The sequence below is a fragment of the Astatotilapia calliptera genome, chromosome 9 (assembly GCF_964374335.1).
Source record: "Astatotilapia calliptera chromosome 9, fAstCal68.1, whole genome shotgun sequence".
Classification (NCBI taxonomy): domain Eukaryota; kingdom Metazoa; phylum Chordata; class Actinopteri; order Cichliformes; family Cichlidae; genus Astatotilapia; species Astatotilapia calliptera.
The window spans coordinates 20,213,996-20,227,497 of NC_137430.1; the positions used below are offsets into that span (position 1 = coordinate 20,213,996).

The 13,502-nt window shown below is 42.4% G+C and overlaps 2 protein-coding genes across 3 annotated transcripts; one reads left to right on the top strand and one right to left on the bottom strand.

The window, feature by feature from the left end:
* Window positions 1–465: 465 nt before the first annotated feature.
* zic1 (zic family member 1 (odd-paired homolog, Drosophila)) lies at window positions 466–3,963 on the bottom strand. Its single transcript, XM_026179681.2, has 3 exons — window positions 2,722–3,963; window positions 2,102–2,265; window positions 466–1,614 (listed from the first exon to the last, which is right to left on the bottom strand). The coding sequence occupies exons 1-3, from the start codon at window positions 3,680–3,682 to the stop codon at window positions 1,417–1,419; spliced, it is 1,323 nt and encodes a 440-aa protein (XP_026035466.1). The 5' UTR covers window positions 3,683–3,963; the 3' UTR covers window positions 466–1,416.
* A 3,138-nt stretch (window positions 3,964–7,101) lies between these two features.
* On the top strand, window positions 7,102–12,386 carry zic4 (zic family member 4). 2 transcript variants are annotated; one of them, XM_026179680.2, is made up of 3 exons: window positions 7,102–8,135; window positions 8,244–8,864; window positions 10,924–12,386. In XM_026179680.2, the coding sequence occupies exons 1-3, from the start codon at window positions 7,709–7,711 to the stop codon at window positions 11,361–11,363; spliced, it is 1,488 nt and encodes a 495-aa protein (XP_026035465.1). In that variant the 5' UTR covers window positions 7,102–7,708; the 3' UTR covers window positions 11,364–12,386. The 2 variants fall into 2 exon arrangements, with proteins under 2 accessions (XP_026035465.1, XP_026035464.1); XM_026179679.2 differs by having other exon boundaries at window positions 7,102–8,864.
* Window positions 12,387–13,502: the final 1,116 nt, after the last annotated feature.

Sequence of the window (13,502 nt, forward strand, 5' to 3'; positions counted from 1 at the left end):
ATTACTGGAGGGCAAAGTGTTGGATGTTAATTTTGGATAAACAGAAGATGCAGACTGGGGAGTGAATTTACTTATTATCGACTGGCAGGAAAAGTTGTGACAGCGTGTTTAAAACACGGCAAGCCTTTACGTTCAGACTGAGCTGGTGCCTCACACACGTATATATATCTATATACACACACAAACACACATATGCGCGCCTACTGCAAAAGCCCCCCCCCCCACCCCACACACACACACACACACACCCACACACATATACGCACACACATAAAGAGTTAAAATTATTTGTGCAACTAACCATGCAATTATTCTTCCATCGGAACTGTACTAAATGGATTATCGTGGTGGAAAAAAGGGGGTCTGTTTTGGTGATGCATCCTATAAAAAGAACCCATTAGTTTAACACAGCACTCATGTTGAGATCAACCTCAAACACTAATGAAACCAATAACCTCCAACGCATTGCATTCTTGTATTTTTTTAATCCTTTAATATAGTACGAAATGTATCCAAACATTTTTTTTGTTGTTTTTGTAAACTAAATTTTACATATGAGCGCATTTCTCCATAAATACCGATCATTTCTAACATGTTACCGGTCCTTTACATGCGGATAAATATGGAAAATTGAGCTACTTACATAATACTTCCTTTCAGACAAAGCAATTGACAGAGATTTTATAATTATCACTACATAAACAGATTGACACGGAATTTCAGGCTTTCACTACACGATTTATCGACATGACATTAAATAACAACAATGATACTGTGCTACTCAAACTGGACCTTGGACGAAAATGTTGCACTGAATAGGCTACAAAAGCACATTAATACTAAGAGTCGGTTAAGTCGACGTGTAGACTGTAGTAATACTGAATAATTCACATTTGGTACACAACTATAACATTCTTTTCAATGAAGTCTATTCATCGCAGTATTCTTAAAACCATCTCATTTTTCCATATATCTAGGGACCACATTTTTCACAAATTCCCTTAAACTGTGATAGAACTATTTACAAAATAAAATATTACATTTTTTTTCAACTTGGTGAAATCCTTATGTACAAAAATTCAGGCCTCTACCCGCAGATAGCATGCTTTTTGAGATCTCTCTCTTCTTCCTTTTTTTTTTTTTTTTTGAGCAGTCTCTCAGTAAAAATAAAGACTCAAAGAAATATTTAGGGGGGGAAAGTTTAAGTAGGTGGCTGTCCTTGCCTCCTTTATGTCCATGCATTCTCTTTCACTGACATTAAGGCAGCCTTTTATTGATCGTTTGGGCCTCCCGTGTTTTTTTCAGTCCTCGTTTCACTGGCTGACTTGATAAAGTCTTTGATTCCAAGCAGTTTTATTTATTTCTTTATTTCTGCAGTCTTTTTCCCCTTTCTTTCTTTTTCTTTTTCAAAAATATTTACACGTACCATTCATTGAAATTTGACGACAGCGTGCTGTGGCTGGTTGTGTGGTGTACTGCTGAGGCTGCTGGTGATATGGAGCTGCTGCTCTGGTTCTCTGTGGACGGTGATACTATGGTGGGAGGTGTCGACGACTCGTACCCTGAACTGGCCGCTGGAGATGGCTGCGATCCTGCATTGTTGGATTCGTGGACCTGCGAGTAATGAGAAACGTGTTTTGAGAATCGTGGTGCACCGTGGGGGTTTTTGTTTTCGTTTTTGTTTTTGATCAAACACAGAACATAAGAACCTCATCAAAACAAATTAAAAGTCCTAATCTGACTGTTGGGGGACATGTGCAGAATTCTAAAAAACACAAAAAAAAAGAAACAAAAAAAGCATACCCAAAACATAATTATTCCCATTAAGATCTTAATCTGATTTGTCGGTTAAAGAAAGAAAGTGTCAAGACAAATTAACTTGTGTTTCTGTTACTACACTGAAGGAAAAAAAGGAGGGGGGAAAAACTGGGACATCCTGTTAGAATAAAATCATACAAATAAAGAAATATTTTGTATCCTGGTTTCCAGTCACACATTGAAAGCAGCAAAAAAAAACAGTCTGTGAATTGCACTTGCACACAGATAAACATTGCAGGAATACAAAAAAATACAATAATAATAATAATAAAACGGGTTTTACCTTCATGTGTTTTCGGAGGGAGCTGGGGTGTGTGTATGACTTGTCGCACATTTTGCAGAGATAGGGCTTGTCCGATGTGTGGACGTGCATGTGTTTCTTGCGGTCACTGCTGTTTGCAAACCGCCTGTCGCAGCCTTCAAACTCACATTTAAAAGGCTTCTCACCTAAACGAAGCAAGAAAAATAACAATATAGTGTTTGACACCGATGGGGCTTTAACATTATTATTACACATTTTTATTTTGACTTTACATAATTGAAGATGTAAAACAGTAACCAGAGTAAAGATTTATATTTTTTAATAGTCATTTGGATTGGATTGCCTTGCAATAATTATCTACTGTAAATACATTTGAATCAGCTCATTTAGATGTGCATAAATAATATCAATTTGAATTTAAATATTATTTTAAATGTAATAGAAAATAGAAAATCTGGGGAAGCAAAAAGAAAAGCCTATAAAATATTTTCTGTCGACAGCTGCACTGAGTCAAATGTCAGTGAAGATACTGCAGCTGCCTTATAAATAATAATCCTGATTGCATGCATATTTTGGATGAGGCATTCTCAGCACTGATTTTGGCACTAAGAAAAAAAACGGTCAATCTGTGCGGATCTTACCGGTGTGAGTCCTTTTGTGTATTTTTAGATTTTCCGATCGAGCAAATACTTTGCCACAGCCGGGGAACGGACACGGAAAGGGCTTTTCACCGGTGTGTACTCTGATATGATTTACAAGTTTGTATTTGGCTTTGAATGGCTTTCCTTCTCTGGAGCAGTCCTCCCAGAAGCAAATGTGGTTCGTCTGCTCTGGTCCTCCCACATGCTCCACCGTTAGATGGGTCACAAGCTCGTGCATCGTGCTAAAAGTTTTGTTGCACGACTTTTTGGGATTCGTCAGCTGTTCCGGTTCGATCCACTTGCAGATAAGCTCTTGTTTGATCGGCTGCCTCATGTATCGAAAGAAGGCCCCTGCTCCGTGATGTGCAGCCATATTCATGTTCATGGGGCCATAGCCGTGCAGCTGGGTTGACGCATAGTGGTCAGACCTGGGGCTCGTAACGTGGCCATACTGGTCGGCCCGACCGTACATGTCCCCCGAGAAGCCCAGCCGCATCTGACTGTTGACCACGTTGGAAGAGGCATGGCTTGCTGCTTGCTCGTGGAGCCCTGGGAAGAGCAGGTGCCCGGCTGCATCTGAGTGTCCATGTGGCCCTGCGAAACTTCCGGAGGCAAACAGACTGTGCTGCGCCCCGGTGGCATCCCCAAAACCCCGATTTCTGAAGAGAAAGTCCCTGGTGGAGTTGAAAGCCGCCGTGGAGTAAGAGCCAACGTGGGTCGGGTGGTGATGGTGTCCCAAGGCAGCTGCTGCGTAGCCGGGCGCCTGGGAAGAAAACGCCGTCTGTCCGGAGCCAATATCGTGGGAGCTGTGGTTTATTTTGAAGGCGCCCATCCCATCCGCGAACGGATTTATCCCCAACGCTACTTCTCTCTCTGTGACTTCGCCTGTTGAGTGATGCCGTGAGGAGCCGAAAGTAGTGACTCCTATGGTGGGATACTGCGGTCCTGCGTCCAGGAGCATCTTCAGTCTAGACTCGCTGAGACGACTGAGAGCAGAAATCAAAAAACCACGCGCAGATATTCTTCCTCCCCCTCTCTGTATCTCTTGGACCTCTACACTGAGCAAACTCTCACATCCACCGAATTTCTGTTTACTTTTTAAGACGCGAGGAATCCCCCTATACCGCTCATCCGATGCACACGCAAAATCGTGTATACATGCAATATTGTCTTTTGCGGTTTATCTTCCTGTGGCGCAACTTTCACCTCCTCAGTCAGGCGGTGAGCTCTAGACTGATAGTCGCAATCATTCCTGCAGATAAATGAATTGAAAAGACAACACAGTCCAGCCCTGATGAATGGGAGAGGAGGGGGGTAGTCACGTGGCTCCGGAGCTTCTCGTTCATTGGCGGAGCCCCTTTCCCCCCAATAACATCCACTCACCAAATAACAATCCACGGTGCAGGGCCCTCACTTCTATTGGCCTCTTTGCATCATCAATCCCAGATATTGTGAGAATGCTGACTGTGAATTTGGTTAAAGGGCTGAATAACAGCAAAACAAAAGTTGGGAAACACAAGACAACAATTGGCCTCGTAGAAAGTAAGTCAAAGCCCGTTTTGCAGCCACGGAGTGCAGAAGGGTTACAAACCAAACGTTGCCTTTGTTGCCATGGCCATCAGATTACCAAGCACGCCCTTTTTTTGTTTGTGTAATTGGTAACGTTTTGTACAGTTAAGCGCTCAGGCTGACAGATGCGTCAATCTGTTTGTCTGCTTTCAATGATTATTATCTGACACTTCTCTTATTTATTGCACGTGGGACAGCATTCAGGAGATCATGAAACCTGACAGAGTTCTAACCTGGACCCGTCATCACGTGTGCCAGGTACAGGTATAGAGAGACACGGTTATATGTGTTTCATTCGGAAAACTTAGGGGAACCGCTATTTGAAGTTCATTTGGGGTCATCACTCTCTCGAAAGGCAGGGGATTATCACTTTATCTGTTTCACTTCAAATGAGTCCATAAAACGTTTTGTTTTCTTCCTCTTGTGCGCAGTCCGAGTTTTGTAGCTCTGTTTCACTTCAACACTGTGTTTCGGCGTCCACTGAAGCGCACACCAGTGGAACATCTGTGCTTTAGATTTCCACATCATGCTCACCAGCACCCCGCGTTCACAAAGGTTACCTTGAATATATAGGCCAGTATTTAACTTGGATCTACAACTATACCTAATGTATCCATCACGGTTTGGCTGAGCTTGCGCGACTCACTCAAATTTTTTTTTTTTTTTTTTTTAGCAGACCAGCAATGCATAACCTGTGTGTAAAACGTTGTGGGTTGTCGAAGTTATCAAGTGGGATTTGCGGCGCTCTCTGCAGGAACCTCCGGCTGCTAGAGTTCAAAGCCACACGCACAGACGTGCCATACAAACCATTAAAATATCTTCTTGGCTACTAGACTGGCTTCTACAAGCCATTCTCCTAGTCAGCCTTAGGAGACCAAGGAAAGAGAGGAAGTTTTGTTGTTCTCAACTTAACAAGTAGAACTACGACTTGATCCGACCTTTTTTTTTCCCTTTTTAGGTGTCCCCATATTCTGCTATACAAAATTTTGGAGGGATATTTCAACAGGTGGGAAACGGTAAGAATGACATATCATTGATAAGCTGAGAGTATTGTATACAAAATTGAAACATGGAAAGATAAATTAGAGTTGCTGCAGTAGTACATGACACTGCAACGCACTCAAAGTTCCCCGTGTGCCTCAAAATGAATTGAATATATTTAGTTTTAATGCGCAAAAGCTATCCTAATGAAACGGCCAATAATCGGCTATGATATTACATGTGCAGAATTGAAATTGTTAGCAGAAGCTATTTGAGGGTTTAAAGTGAAAGCCAAAGAAGCAAATGCGACGTTTTATGAGACCTCGCTGCATTATTCAGCTTTTTGGTTTGGGATCTCGTACAGCTCCCTAGCTTACTTGTCTCCAAGAGTGAGTGAGTGCATGCACAACTTGGACCAGAAATAGCACTTCAAAGTTTTGCATTACGCTGGTGCTGTGATGCCTCTGAAGGCTGCAGCTGTGAGCCTCATGAGCCACATGCGTAAAGGCCATTTAATAAGCATCTTTTGGATCCGTCACGTCTCAAAATATTGACTCAGTTTCTAATGTGCTGGATATGACGCTGTCAGCAAAGGTTTTGACAAGTCAATCCATAGAAATAACCTAGAGTAATACAGGTTTGCAACTGATTTTCTCTTATCAAAAATGGTAGCTGATTAAAAGTCACTTAATATTCGGTTAATTGCTTTATTTTAATTACTACATCTAAGAATGATGAATTCAGTCACCCTTAAACACAAGTTCAGATAGTGTGCACTTGTTTTTCTCATTAACGGAAATGCTGACGAGCGACTCTGAAAATAATTTGGGGTTTTAGACTTGACTCTACAAATTACGAACCACGTAGAAGACAAACAGCACCTATTAAAACACCTCGTATCTGACATCAGATTGACCACTACTTTATGGATTTCACAAAGTCACAGTCATCTTTTTTCCCTGCAAACAGAGATGATAAAACTTCAGTCAAAAATGAGCCGCACATGTCGAATTGGTGTATATAACGCATACTCCCAAAATGTAAAAAAAACAAATAAGGAAAAGTCAAAGTAATGGCAGTGTCACAAGAGAAAAAAAATCTAATACAACTTCCACAGTTATGATATTGCAACACAATTATTGCAGTGTCGGCATGCAAGATTGTTTCACCGAAAAAGTCAACCATGCTGAAAATTATAGTCCGTGTGAAGCTATATAAACAAATTAGTCAGCATTGTAATAACTAACCATTTGATTTCTTTTAGTCTGCTGACGGTTTAAAAAAGACAAAGTCCGTGTAGAAAAAAATACCCATCTGGAGGATAATTTATAAAACCGCATGGCGTTTTTGTTACGATTTGTAGCTATTACTGTCTTTCTGTTACGCATTCAAACAAAGATAGAAAAATAATCACGGTTAGTTTTATCCTTTGCAGGATAAGCTTGTATCGGTACTTACAGTGGGCTACAGAAACGAATTATTTTGAACTTAAGTCTGCGACGGCACCACCTTCTGTGACCCTCATCTGCTACCGTCCTGGGTCTAAAGCAAAATTACCCCGGATCATAACAACAGGTCCCGTCCATTACATTTTTTTTCCTCGGGACAATGGCCGCAGCGGATCCCACCAGGCAGAGCACGGAGTCAGCTCTGTAGTATGCGCTGAAGGGCAAACGGCTGGATATGTAAATATGTGCATTTATCAAAGCGCATATTAATGGTATGTACTCCGGACTATTTAAAACTACCACGTGGAGTTGTCCTTTGCACAAGTTTTTCTCCGCTGACATCGATCGTTTACGTGCGTAAACTTACGCGTAATTTGTGCGTAAAGCTGCCCTTGACGCTGCAGTGCAAAATAAAGATATCACTGCATTATTTATGATCCTTACAACTTTTACAGCGACAATATGTACACTCTTCGCGGAGCAGTCTGTTTTGTAAGGACATAATCAAAGTGGGGAAATTGCTATTTCATAGCCTCACAGCCTTTGTGAGCCGCAACAAAAGAGAAGCGACTGTATATCGGGATCAACTTTTTAGGACTTTTATTGTACAATAACCTTTGCATAACAACTATTCCTTTTTTTCCTGAGCGTTGCCCGAGGCACTGCGCATGCGCGGTAGCTGCTCGCTGTCACTAAGACATTTTTCTTCACGTTGGAAACTGTCACTGGTGACGTCAATCACAGAGCTCTGACCAATTAGAGCGCAGGGTGATTGTTTAGCTCCACGGGCTGCAGCGCCTACCATGAATCTCTATTCAGTATCAAAGCGTCCTGCTGCTGCCTCTCAACCGAATGGGATTCCATGTAGTCTGCAGATAGACTTAACTTTATAAAGTTTTTTTTCTTTATTTTTTCATTGCGATTAAAATATATTTGTCATCATCATTATTATTTTGCCTGCTGTCAAGTTATTCTAAAATTAGGAAGTAATGAGCGTGGATGCTTTGGGAAGCCCCGTGATGGACCCTACGTTTTCCAAACGGAACACGGCGCTGAGATTAGTTGACTTGGCAGGGGCTCACCACCATCACCATCATCACCACCATACCCCTCAGAGCGTGACAGGCTTCCCGGGGTTCAGCAGCCATCCACACTCAATGGCTCACTCGCACCCTGGGGAGATTACTGCGGAACCCCGCCTGGGGCCGAGTCCATTCGGGCCAGAACACATGGGGCACTCCGCGGCCCTCAAAATCAGCCCAGCCCATCATTATCCCCACCACCATCACCACCACCACAATCATCATATGGCAGGCCACAGTGAAGTGGTCTCCAGTCAAACGGGAGCTTTTGGCCCGGTTCAGGCGACATCGGTCCCCTATTCTATGTCTCACACGGCCCAGGCTTTATCTGCAGGTAGGGATTTCCTCATCCGGAGAGATCTGACAGCTCAAGCCATGCCAGTACTGACTGACCAGACTGCTGGTTCAGCCTCTCACCACGGAATGTTTGTCTCAACAACAGGTAGCTATCCCGGACACTATGGTCATCACCCTGACGCTGGGAACCATACCCTCTTCTCCGGACTCCACCACGAGCAGCCTTCTAGCGGATCACCGGGTGGCCAAACACTGAATGGACAAATAAGGTTAGGACTACCTGGAGAAATGTATGTTAGGTCTGATCACTTGAGTCAAGTGGCAGGCTCCAGGGCTGATCCGTTCTCTGCCTCGCCTTTGCATGGCTACGGTGGTCTGAATCTGAACATGAATCTTAGCGCTCACCACCACCACGGAGCCGGTGCCTTTTTCCGCTACATGAGGCAGCCGATAAAGCAAGAGCTGATTTGCAAGTGGCTGGAGCCGGAGCACTCGCCGAAGAAACTTTGCTCCAAAACTTACAGCACCATGCACGAACTCGTAACGCATGTGACGGTAGAGCACGTTGGAGGACCAGAGCAAGCGAACCATATATGTTTTTGGGAAGAGTGTCCCAGGGAAGGCAAACCGTTTAAAGCAAAATACAAACTTGTAAATCACATTCGAGTGCACACCGGGGAGAAACCGTTTCCGTGTCCGTTCCCTGGTTGTGGGAAAGTGTTCGCAAGATCCGAAAATCTAAAGATTCACAAAAGGACGCACACAGGTCAGTGGCTTAATATTCATAGAAGGAAATGCTGTGATTGTTGGAAATGCACTGTAAATCGTAAAATAGAGCTATCAAGTCGCATTTTAAAATTCAGCTGTGGGGTTTGCACGCTTTCTACTTGCAAGGGAAGTGATTTTTTTGTGGATAATTTTCCATTATTTATTTATTTATTTATTGTAATTTTATTTTACGCAACTTTACGCATTATAATGCACTTTCAAGACCTGTGGCAATTAATCAGTCTGCGCTGCTGCTCGATAGCCTATACAGCAGGACGCAACAGCTACTGGCCACCTGTTTGTTATGAGTTGCATCAGTGCTCGCAAGTTTCACAAAGGTTGGGTTTGGGGATTATGGTACAGCTCGCTCAGGCGTTTGACGGTTCAACCTCTTGTTTACACCACAGCAGAAAGACTGAGGCCCACGTCAGGTCCTGTTTAGTTCAGTGCATGTCCTGCCAGACATGACTGGCAGCAAAGCTGGAAAGGTGCATCTTCACTTTTAGCAATAGATATAATGGTTATGATGATGATGATGTGGAGATGATGTTTTTATTTTAGCCTTGGCCACCCACTTCATCTGTTATTAGTATTATTTTTAGTAGTAATATTATTATTATTGTGTTTCATTTTTGTCGCTGTTATTTCAAAATCATGTAAGCTACGTGTAGCTGTGTGTTTCATCAATCTGAAAGTAACCGGTTCATACAGAAAACGTGCTTTTTGGACGATTAAGCCTTTGTACTCTTTAGCTCAAGCAACAAGTTTACAAGTGGAGACGGCTGAAACAGTTTACTAACAGGCAGGTTTGCACAGCTGACTGACTACCTGCATAATGATGGGTGTGCATGCAATGCAGCTTAAAGCATCTCTGATTTAACTGCAAAAACAAATACTGGTGCAACATGGCTGCTTGCCACCCAGTGACGTGCTGTGGAACTAGGAAGGAAAAGAGGCCTGACAATGTCGAGTCAGACTTGTAAATGAATACAATTACTTTTGCCCTTCTTTTTTATCGGTGGCTACATGGCAATATCCCTCTGTTTCATTTTTGCACCCTATGTATTATTCATATAATTTGCTCACATTACCTAAGTACAAATCTGCTAAATTATTTCTGTGTGTTGACTCCCAAGGGGCCTGGTCCTTGGTATCATGTTTAAAACCTATCCGAAAGTGTAGTTATGACTGGGGCTGCCCCTGGGGTCTGCTCCTCGACGGTTTCTTGTACTACACTAATATCCTTGATTGGCTCTCTCAACCCAACAGCTGAAGGTCAAATTGATATTCAGCCCGCAAGTGTAATTAGACAGAGGCAATTACATATTCTCAAAAGCTTTAATCGGGGGAGAAAAATCAGCAGTGGATGATTTCCGTGTAATTTATTCAGATTGTCTTTTTTTTTTTTTTTTTTTTTGCCTTGTCATAATCAGGTAGAAATACTTGTTATTAAAACGCAAAATTAGAGCCAGTCCACAACCGTTTGCAGGATTCAAATTACACACAGACTGCGTTATCGCACAGTAGGTGAAGCCTGGCGGTGGCAGTGCTTTGATTCATCATTATTTTTGAGCCGGTATTACAGGCCTGCTACGTCTGTGCTCGTAGCTTGTCTGTTTTGACTGATGCCTTGATGGATGCATACACCAGGTATAGACCCAGGACAGTAGGGGTTCAGCCCTCATGTTTACACCAGACTGGGAGCTGTCCAGGCGGGCAAACTTTTGTTTTCATAGTGCAAGTGGGAGGAGGGGGGTGTAAATGCCCAAAATAAAATCAAATGGCATTATAAAGATAAACATGAAATAATAAAAGCTGGCACACTTTTACATATTTTTGGCTCTATTCATACAGGTCATAGTTCATTTTCAGCTCGTGCTCTCATATGTTACACTTAACCAGGTTGTTTGTACATTTCATATAAAAGTGAAGACATGTAGGGGGAAAAAAAGTATGTTAATGAAAAGGCAGCTTAGTGCCTCAGGGTGAGTATCACGTGTTCACATTTGAACTCTTTCATTCGCTTATTTGTGTTTTATCTTGTCTCACAAAAACAGGTGAGAAACCCTTCAAATGTGAATTTGACGGCTGCGACAGACGCTTCGCCAACAGCAGTGACCGGAAAAAGCACTCGCACGTCCACACCAGCGATAAGCCCTACAACTGCAAAGTGAGAGGCTGCGATAAGTCCTACACACACCCCAGCTCCCTGAGGAAACACATGAAGGTGCACTGCAAGTCCCCTCCGCCTAGCTCGGGCTATGAGTCGTCCACTCCCTCCCTGGTCTCCCCTTCCTCAGACTTGGGCCGGGAACCAGGCGGCTCCTCGGTGTTGTCAGAGCCGGTGGGAGCCTCCCAGCCCGCGAATTTAAGCGAGTGGTACGTCTGCCACAGCTCAGGTGCCAGCGGCGCCCAAACACCACCCAGCGGGCACTCTACACCGGACCCCGCAGACGAACCACCTTACAGAAACCCAGAACCGAGGGACGCTTTTTAACCCGGCTCAAGCTCTCACACACACACACACACACACACACACACACACACACACACACACACACACACACACACACACACACACACACACACACACACACACACACCAGCAGAGACAGAAACACATTTCCACAAGCTTAACAATTAAAAACGCGGTTTGGCTTTGGTGCCCATGTGCCTGTTTAGGACCACTGGTACCCTTATTTTGGAGGGGGGGGGGAGTGAAGGGGATGAGCCACAAAACAGAAATCCAGAATCAAGAGACGCATTTTAACCACATCGGAAGGAAAATGTGCTAACCTTGAAGACGTGCTAATTTCCAGGCATATAAAAAGAATATATTTTCAAACATCACTTGTTCAGAGCGGTTGGCTCGGTGCCTACACGCCCTGACGGCCCACAGGTCCACGTACAGAGAGAGTCTTGTAAATCTGTTAGACAATGTGGTACATTATTGTAGGCTTAGGCATGTTGGTGTAAAATTATTATTATTATTATTATATTTTTTTTTGTAAATGAGTTTGAACTTCGATATGTTTTTATTTATTTTTCAATCTAACATTGAAGGATTTTGTATTACCGAACCAAAGTGCATGTTTGAATTAGAACAACAACAGCAACGGAGACAAAAAGGAAAAAAAATGTACATTTGTAAATTTTTGTAAGTTTCGATGTGTTGATGTTGATAGTTTTGTAAGGATCTGTCTTCGGAGCAGTTTCTTACCGGATACTGCAGCTATTTGTACAAAAACATTTTATGTTTACATCTTACGTCCCCTCCCAAACATTTGTGCAGAGGGTCAGTAATTAAGCTGTTTCATATGCCTGCAGTATTTGATATACGACCGTGAAATTATAAATGTTTTTATCAAAGTGGGCATTTTGTGATTTTTTTTTTGTATCATTGTTGTCTTTTTTTTCTTTTTTTTTTGAATATCTGAAATCCAGCGGCACTCAAAATGCGTACCGAATTGCCTTGTAATTTGTGAGTATTTTGAATAAATCTTGTATGACAAAAGTTAAATCCCTGAGCTATTCGGGTTCATAGAATTTATCAGGTCTCTTGATAAAGATCACTTTTGTTTTGTTTGTTTGTTTGTTTGTTTTTGGTCACTTAACACGCCTTTATATTATAAAAGAGATTATATATTATTAATATATTTTCTTAAACAATCTGTTGCTGCATAGCTTGAAGGTCAGCTCCACTAACATATCCCACGTTCATGCCTGCTGTTCGGATTCAAAACGTCTTTTAAATTCCGAAGTAATAATCAAACGAAAAATCATCTCGGAAGAAAATGCAGTTATAATTTCTTTTAATTTTAAAGTTTTTTTCCCTCGGTGAAAGGGGCGGTCTAAAATGTGCTACACTTGTGTTAAATCTCACTTACTCCGCTGAGCTGTGGTATGATGCAGACGTGGGGTAGAGTTTGATGAAAGGCTACAATATTCGGATCCAGACTTCAAAGAGCATTTCGCACAAAGAGCCATTTTTTCACGACGGTGAATCCTCATGGTGAATTAAGATTTCTATAGCAATAGCCAAGTCAAACTCAAATGATATGGGGCCAAGTCCGTGGACTCAAAAGCCTGCTCTAAATAATGTAATATTTGCTTCCCATGGGGTAGGAAACGGTAATCTATGTCCTTTATACTGCAGACTGGGGCAGTATAAAGAAGAGAAATATATTCTTTTGCTCCGGGCCTACTTTACGACAATCAAAGGAGAAGCCGCTAAAAAACAGTTGTCCCACACCATAATAGACTTGCACTTTAGGGCCTAACCGCTCACTGGATAAAATGTAACCACAATCATATTTTAGACTCTACACACAAAATACATAAAACTATAGGAGAGAGTCTGTCTTTTAATGATAACCGTTTCAATAGTAGACAAGTAAATTAATTATTTCAGACTTTGCAGAAAGCCCCATTTGTTCCCCGGCAGAAATCTTTTCCAACGTTATAATTAAAAAGTGAAAATTTGGAGTTAACTAAAAGCTTGAAGACCTTTGCTGTAGTGGGAAAACTTCAGGCTGAGGAGTACATTTTTTACTCTGGCCCTCACTGAGGCAGAAGTGGGTGGAAAGCGCACACAGCTACAACTCTCTCTCTCTCTCTCTCCCTCAGCGTTTCCAGG

What these genes read in the sequence shown, in the direction of transcription:
- zic1 (XM_026179681.2), bottom strand. Translation starts at nt 3,682, where the DNA reads ATGCTCCTGGACGCAGGACCGCAGTATCCCACCATAGGAGTCACTACT. An exon ending in ACACAAAAGGACTCACACCG is followed by an intron (nt 2,266 to 2,721) that starts GTAAGATCCGCA and finishes TGCTTCGTTTAG; the next exon opens with GTGAGAAGCCTTTTAAATGT. An exon ending in CCCTCCGAAAACACATGAAG is followed by an intron (nt 1,615 to 2,101) that starts GTAAAACCCGTT and finishes CATTACTCGCAG; the next exon opens with GTCCACGAATCCAACAATGC.
- zic4 (XM_026179679.2), top strand. Translation starts at nt 7,709, where the DNA reads ATGAGCGTGGATGCTTTGGGAAGCCCCGTGATGGACCCTACGTTTTCC. An exon ending in TCACAAAAGGACGCACACAG is followed by an intron (nt 8,865 to 10,923) that starts GTCAGTGGCTTA and finishes TCACAAAAACAG; the next exon opens with GTGAGAAACCCTTCAAATGT.